This window comes from Coccinella septempunctata, chromosome 6 (genome assembly GCF_907165205.1).
Source record: "Coccinella septempunctata chromosome 6, icCocSept1.1, whole genome shotgun sequence".
NCBI classification, from domain to species: domain Eukaryota; kingdom Metazoa; phylum Arthropoda; class Insecta; order Coleoptera; family Coccinellidae; genus Coccinella; species Coccinella septempunctata.
In genome coordinates, this window is record NC_058194.1 from 30,894,250 (window position 1) to 30,902,491 (window position 8,242).

The window sequence follows — 8,242 nt, forward strand, 5'->3', positions numbered from 1 at the left end:
GGTTATCTTTTTCTTATGCATTGTGAATCTTATATTTCCATTTGGTTCATTGATTAAAGCATACCCTTTGGTTTGTCACATCGAACTTGGACTGTGATCCTTCGAACTACCGAACATTTTATTCTTCAGAATGTGTAGTACTTTATCGTCAATGACACGGCTGTTTTTTTTTTAGAATATCGAGTTCCTGGAACCGCTGCCCCTGATGGTACTTGCTCATTCACCTACCGCAGCTCAAGCAAGAAAAGTGGGGATTTCAATTCGCCTCGCTACCCCTCCAACTACCCGAGCGATATGAACTGTTCATATTTGTTTTTGACGAACAATAACGAGCAGGTCACACTCATTTTTGACAATTTTAAGATTCACGCTGATTCAGCAAATGCTTCTGTTGGCTCCTATGGGTGAGTTGAAGTTGAAATCTCGGTATCGATCTTAAACACCAAAGAAACGTTTTTTCCAGAGTTGTTTTATGTCAAGAAGACTGGTTAGAAATATATAACGTATATCGTGACAGTACGGAGAAATTGGTAGGAAGGTACTGTAGCACTTCGGCTCCAGGTCCTATCGAATCAAATAGAGGTGCTATAGGGTTGAAGATTATTCTTCATACAGACTCTGAGGGTGTATATAGTGGTTTTAAGGCGAGGTAAGTGGAGAGATCATCATATCAATGATTCTTTAAAATTTTGATCCTCATACCCCTTTCAATGGAGGATTTCTTTCCCTCTTTCAGATACAGTTTTGAGACAGCGAAGTCCATTTTTGGCGACTGTGGGGGTAACGTCAGCAGTCTGGAGTCTGGTGTTATATCCAGTCCCAAATTCCCAGCTAACTACGACGTACCTTCGCGAGGGCTTTCATCAGTGAGCTGTAACTGGTACGTCAGCGTACGTCCAAAATACAAAATACTGCTCAATTTTGAGAGGTTTGCCATCGAAGGTGATCCTGCACGTAAGTTTGATCAACTTTGATTCTTGCATGCTTCTCTAGACTAAGTAGAACACGTAGTTCTTCAGAATCAATACCTGACACCAAATACATCAAGCTGTAATTTGACTGAATTATTCGGACAGATTAAATCGAACTTTCTTTGCAGTTCGAGGTTGCCCAGCAGCCGTTCTAAGACTTTGGACTGATCTATCATCATATCCAAAAGAACTCTGCGGAGAAAAAGGTGCTATGGACAAATGGGAATATCTTTCTACTTCCAATACCATGAGGTTCAGGTAAGGATGCTCCTACTCACAGATAAAGTGAAATGAATGACCATCCATTATCCCAGCCTGCAGGACACTGCATACCAAAAATCATTTTCTAGCTAGGGCGTCTATGTTAGGTTTCAATTTGTTTTTTTCTTTCACCAAACGCCATTGTCTCATGTTCGTTCTTTTTCCAGTTTCGTGGCAGCAGACAAGGCTGTCGGAGCTCAAGGTTTCAGAGCAGTATGGACTGAAGTCCAAGAAGGGCCTAGTTGCGATGAATTTCAGTGTGAAACCAGCGGTTTCTGTATTCCTAACAAGCTCAAGTGCAATTTGGTGAACAACTGCGGGGCTGAGGATAACTCAGACGAAGCTGATTGTGAGTAATTTTCTCTACAGTGTGTTTCGTACCCATTCTTCGAATTTCGCATTCGTGTCAAAATATTCGAGGAGTTGTATATCCAAGTCTTGGTTTCCGATCACGAGTGGTGGCAGGGGTTTGTCTATAGAGTCCAGAGTGAAAGAATAACGGCTGGGTATAAATCCAAAAAAGATTTGGTGATGCAAAAACCATTGAATTTGGTAAAGAGGTTCCTTGAATTCGACTGATCTGTGGGTTATAATCAGAACTATATTACATTCACGTTCATGACTGTTTACCAATAAGTTAAGTCATTCCTGATCTATTTCAACCCCGCCATTTAAGAAAACTTTCTAATGCAGGTGGGTCGCATCTGGCAAATTGCTCCCAGCCCCTGTCACCACTAGGGTTGATTTTACTGCTACTTCTGCAGAAGATGGCTTGGCTCTCTTGATGTCAGAAACCAACAGCATGCTTCTCTCTCACTATAACGTGAGTCTTTTTCTGTATAAACCATTCATTTAGTTCTCTTGCACGCATTTATCTTTCCTCAAAAAACGCAATATAATTTCCTTCTGCTTCGGTTGATTCTGATAGTTGCATGTGGTTTAGTTTTTCATTTTTCAAGTCAAACGCATATTTAAGGGTAGGATAGTAACACATTAACATCTTCATTCACTATGAAAAGGAGGATGAATAAACCGGCCCTTAGTCTTACAAGATCTTTTTAATCTCTGTGGAAAATTCTTTTTGTTCCCACAAAGTCCAAAATCCTTGTGGGGTACCACAAGGATCTGCCCTTGGCCCACACACTTTCGAGAATAGTATAGTAGAATGGACCTTTTACAGACTTTCAATTTTCTAGGTGTCAAGGACGCGCCCAAAGAGGATCACACTTTGCTCCTGATGGGTTCGATAGCCGCCATATTGATAGTGCTAGTGACTCTGTGTGTGTTATGCCACCGGAAACGTAGGCGACGTAGGAGGGGTGTTCACCGACCGCTACAACTTCCCGTCCCAGCGGGATCCTCGCGAAGACCGCCGCCGCGCATGTGCGAAGAACTTGGCGAACGTTTTGCCACCGTGGACAGTGTCTGATGACGGTTTTGCGTCGCATAGATGGCGCTAGAGTTCTTGGTGGGCCTGTCGGCGGTACTGACACGCGCTACAGGGTCATAACACGTGATTACGTTGGGTTTTGTGGGTTTGGAAGATGGGTTGTTGAAATATACGGCAACAATGTCTCAGGGCTTCAAGGTCATTCGTGACGAGACGTCGAAAACTTCCGTTCTGTCCGGAATCATAACGAGATCTGAAAAATCAAACGGAGGTGACTGAATTTTGACAGATGAGCTTCAAACACAACACCAGCTGTCAAAAATCCATAGCCTACACGGAGACGAAGTTTTTCGGTGGTTAGCTTGAAGGATCTTCTATCTACGGTCTCATTTCTCATCTTAAACTGAAATTTTTTGCTCAATATTTATTTCCGATTGATATATAATAGAAGCTTTGTAATTGTTTTTTTTTTGTCCCCGAAAGTCTTGAATTGAGCACACAAATGCAGACCTATCTATTTCAGTCGGCCTAAGACATCGTTGACCAACTGTTTTATTGACGATGGCAGATTGTTAGGCAAATGACATGAAACCCATACATCAGATGTTGACAATGCTAGAAATTTTTATATGGGTAGTCTAAGACGCTTATAGCGGTTAAATTTAATGCACCAAATTATAACACCATCGAAATCGACTCAACTATAGCTTTTGGTGAACTTAATGAAGGAATTCACAATATGTTAGCTGAAGGCTTTACACATCAAGTCTATATTTTCTGTTGGGACAATCCAAAACCTTGTGATCTAATTGAAATTTGGCATTTTATGGTTAAAATTTGAAATTTGACAGCGCCATCTTAAACTAGTGTTTTTATATTTAATCTTTCATCTGATTTGTTTGCCTTTTACTGATAGTTTGATCGCAAATCGTCAAAGCTAATGTATTCCCTGAGCTTTTTGTTGACGATTATCGTAATGCTATTGCTAAAATGAAAAAACCCATCTCTAGAATGAAAGACGTAGCCAGCAATTTCAGTTAGCGAAAATATTTATCAAGCCTTTTTTGGGTATATGCAATTGGTAGGACAATCACAAAAAGTATTGTCGACAGCCCATCGCCATCGTTTAAGAAACATTTATCAAAACAATCGGAAATACTCGAAAACTACAGAACGTCGGTAACTCATTATCTCTACAATAATAGCATTATAAAAGAATAATCTCGTGGTTAAAAGAAATTATAAAATATTATTAAATGTTAGTGCGAAGTATACGCAAGACGTAGTTGTTGTTCGTGTATGACCTAACCATGAAGAAGAAGAAGATAAAGAAGAAGAGTTAAATGAATCACCACCTAGAGACTTCAACAATAAACGATCGTGAGAACCTATTTTGTACGTCGATAGAAATACTTTGATCAATCACAATTTCGAATATTTATATATACATTTGCAATAATAGATAGTTTTGCACTATACTTACAAAGTTACCGAACTATCGATGTTCAAATTGTTATACCAGGAGCTCTAGATTTTATTTTTACAACGAATAATCATCTTCCTGATGCATACCTCGATAGATGGGCCCTCTAGCGAGTGGAGGAGGAGCTTGAAAAAGTCGCCCTGGCGACATCTACTGCCGTGTAGTACCTACAAACGTAGGTTATGTTGTTATTATTAAACAGTTGGACAGATTTAAATCAGTGTGATTAGTTTGATAACGAACAAATGTGCGTTTAGTCTTTATTGGTATTATTTTATAATAATAATCATGAAGCAGACGGATGTATAGACTTTATTTTCGAAAATTTGGAAATGTCGCAGAAACAGAAGTTCACAGTTGGGCAAACTTTGAACTTTTTGATTCTGAATGACTCAAACCATATAAACGGGTGTCTTAATATACTGGATTAGTTACCATTCAATCTTCTCACAAGGTTCGAGAAATTTTCGTGTCCATTATAGTGTTTTTAGAATAATTTTCATTTAGGTGAAATATTTGCGAGGAAAATCATTGGAAATCTTCGAGATCTTCGAATATCATCTTTCTTTTATAGAACACACAATTCACATCTGCCTTTCTAGAAGTCATTTCTTCTTGTATGATAAATTTTCGGGAATCTGTTCTACTATTCAAGAAGATGATTTTCTTCGTTAGATTTGAGCTAGAAAGGTTCTACTTTGAATTTTGTCATTACTGAGGAACCATAACTTGAACTATGGGTTTGAAGTTTTTAGTCTCATTGTACATACTGACAGCAATCCTATTTTCAGTTCTGAATGAACCCATTTTAAAACTGACTGAAAAAAAAGGGAATCGGTGATGACAATATTTCATAATTTTCTCCTGCAACAAAAAAATTTGGATGATCCGATACCCATTGACATTCTTTTATTATATTTAAGCCGTTTATGAACACCTTATTTTCACAACAACATATTCTACTCATGTTTACAATTCGAATCATTTGTTCTATGTTGGTAGTGAATATGTTTGTAAAGTAAATAATTCTAATAGTGTTATTTGAATGTTGTTTATTATTGGGCTTCCTGAAAACTGTCTTCTATATTCAGAAAATCTTAGTGTAAGCTGACCTACGGAATGGCAAAAACCGCACACGATTTCTAAGTCTCATCCCATATATGAAAAAAAAATTCTACTGATTTTAAGTTTAATAAGACCTTCAGTTCAATTTTTCATATAGGTATTGATGTTTTTGAATGGGATTGTACACATTCCGTGGTCGGACAAATCAGATACGTTTTTGGTTGCAGTAGCTCTTGCACTCCACGAAAGTAGACTTTGCAACAAAAATTGTTATTTAGATCGGAATTATTTTTCGAAATATCACATTTTTTGCGGGAGACTTTTATATGATGCTCGTGAAAAATGTATGTTATTCATACTTGCGCATAAGGAGATATAATAATAATAATAATATTCGATAAAGACAGTCACCCAATAATTATGTAATGATTTGAAAATATCGTTGCAACATTTTTAAGGCTCATAAGTTATTCATTTTCAGTTCTAGCCATCATTGATTTTATTCGACGATTTCTGTTGATGTTGCAACAATATTTGACTTACCATGCTTCTGAGAAATATGCTCACAAATGTAAGGGCATATGCCGAATTGTTATATATCTTGATAGGGGCCTAAGGGCTCTATAGAAACCACCAACATCGATGCATAATTGGTAATTTACACGATAACCCATTTGGGAAAAATTATTTTTCGACAATCCCTGGTATAATCCCCGGCAACAATAATCATAAAACTTTTTTCGTACAAAACACATCTTTTCACCAAACTTCTTTCTCAATCATTGGTATTGGTGGAGATTTTCAAAAGAGGGTAAGAAATTTCTATAGGTACGGTATGTCTTATACAGGTGTATCCAAAAACTCGGATGGCCGATATTCGAAAATAATCATACGAGACGATCTGAGAATTGTGGATCTATACATGTTCGATTGGAAGTTTTTGGACACTTGGATATTTCCCATGGTACCATAGGAAATTCTCATTCTATAATATTGAAAAATGGGTAATTCAAATTTCACTTCCATCAGTATGTTAATTGTTAACTTAAAAGCTGTTAAGTAATGTTAAGAACAAATATGGTCGCAAATTGTAATATATTGTATCAAATGCTCACGCGACATAGAATCGAGTAAATAAAAGTGTATTCCACTGTACCCCACTGTTTTTCCTCTCCTTGCAAAAGATTTTAACATAAATAATGCCCAGAAGATATTGTGGTGATCTCATCCTGCATATTAATTATAGATATTTGGCAATAATATGAGCGAGCACCCTTTTCGAAAACCTGAAAGTAAAAAATACTCTACAGGATGTTTGCTTTGCACTGCGGCTGTTAAAAATCTATGACTCTTTGTCTCCTCTATTCATAATATCTCTTTATTGTCTTTTCAAAATGTCGGAAGCATGTTGGAGGAAACAATCAATGTTAAGACAACTTTGAGCGTAAAATGAAAATTGAGCAATCTCCAATTTTCTAAGGACGTCATTCTCTGGTTATGAATCAAAGAAAATTATTTGGACTAAAGAGCTTCCACAAATGACAGAATTTGGTGAAGTAGGTGATCTAGCAATTACCAACAATTTTCCGTTGTTATTGGAATCATACATATGGTATTTCGGGCTGGGGGGGAGCATATGATGTTCATATAGAAAGATTGAATATCATTCAAAAATGTATACTGAAGATAATTTGCGGTCATAGCATGCTGTTTCCTAGTGACGAGATATACAGAGTCGCACATGTGCTGGATTTGAGGCAACTGTATTTCATGAAGATTGCAGCACTCATAAAGAGACGAAAAATTGAACTTAGGCCAATCGATCATAACTACTCCACTAGACGCAAACTCGACCACTATAAAGAGAGTAAAACGATGAAAACGATAGGTCAGAGATCTTCCATATATTTAGCTCCCAAAATATATGGAACAATCCCAATTACGTTGAGAGCTTTGAGAGACCCTGTGACATTCAAGAAGGAAGTGATTCGGTGGCTACTCGGTTTGAACAGAACAACTATACATAACGTTATTAATAACAAAATATGACGAAGATAAAATACACATTCCCTAAAGTGACAATTATTACCAGATTTGACTTAAGTGCGTTTGTTGAGCAGTTCCACATGGTTTATCCTGATATATTTAACTTTCGATGTATATGATGTCCATTTGGGCCAGAGAATTTTTTTATTTTGTTTCCATTTTTTATAGTGGCTGTCTTTGAATCGTATTTCTGTTGTGAGACTAACAGGTGAGCTTCTTAGAAGTGAGCCTCTGTCTCTTTATTTCAGTTTGTTTGTACAATATTATTTGAAGTGTTCATTTTGGTTTTATGGTCAAATAAACTTTATTATTATTATTATTGACAAAAAATTGAAGAATAGACTTAAATTCCAGTACTTCAAACTGAACCAGCATTTTTTTGGCATTTAGTATGGGTTGAGCCAATATACGCAAACTTATCGAACAGATACTATGTCGTATTTAGAAACGTGGACAACTCCGCTTAGATTCGTTGTCACGTTGATAGAAAATATTGCCGTGACAAAAATATCTAGTACGAATGAACTCCTGTGAAGATTACACCTACCTATCTCAGGTCCGTATCAAAGAAAATTGGAGAAGATTAGGTTATATATGTTGGGACGAATGATATTCCTCTACATTGAAGATTTATCTCAGTTCTTCTCAAACTCAATTGAAGTTTGTCGGATACCAAAAAGAAAACTGAAATTCCCTCATCAACCGACGATTCTTCATTGAAATTTCAATGATGTAATAGGAGAAAAATTGTTTTATAATTCTGGTTCAAATTGTTCAGCAAGAAAGCCAGAACACACAGGAGATTTCAGACCTGAAATAACAAGAAAACGAGTAACAAATACTGGACACTGAATATCAAGTATATTTCAGGCAACACAGCATGTGATGTCAACAGTTGCTGAATCACAAAAATCATTTTCAAATCGAATGGATATTTGCCGAAAATATCTGTTGAATGAATTGTTTCCTAGATCCGAGTTCGATACTGTGCGTAGCTGATATCTCACCCACATTTCAACGCATTAC

At 36.9% G+C, this 8,242-nt stretch overlaps 1 protein-coding gene across 3 annotated transcripts in view; it reads left to right on the forward strand.

The window, feature by feature from the left end:
• Positions 1–6,325, forward strand: part of LOC123315291 (bone morphogenetic protein 1) — a 33,995-nt gene extending 27,670 nt beyond the window's left edge. For 2 of the 3 annotated variants that reach the window (XM_044900937.1, XM_044900938.1), the window contains 6 exons: positions 176–404; positions 464–649; positions 737–954; positions 1,100–1,229; positions 1,400–1,581; positions 2,429–6,325. In XM_044900937.1, the coding sequence (XP_044756872.1) occupies positions 176–404; positions 464–649; positions 737–954; positions 1,100–1,229; positions 1,400–1,581; positions 2,429–2,661 (1,178 nt within the window). In that variant the 3' untranslated portion in view covers positions 2,662–6,325. Of the gene's footprint in view, positions 1–175; positions 405–463; positions 650–736; positions 955–1,099; positions 1,230–1,399; positions 1,582–1,925; positions 2,056–2,428 lie in introns of all 3 variants that reach the window. The other variant, XM_044900939.1, reaches the window with a different exon arrangement.
• The last annotated feature ends 1,917 nt before the right edge of the window (positions 6,326–8,242 follow it).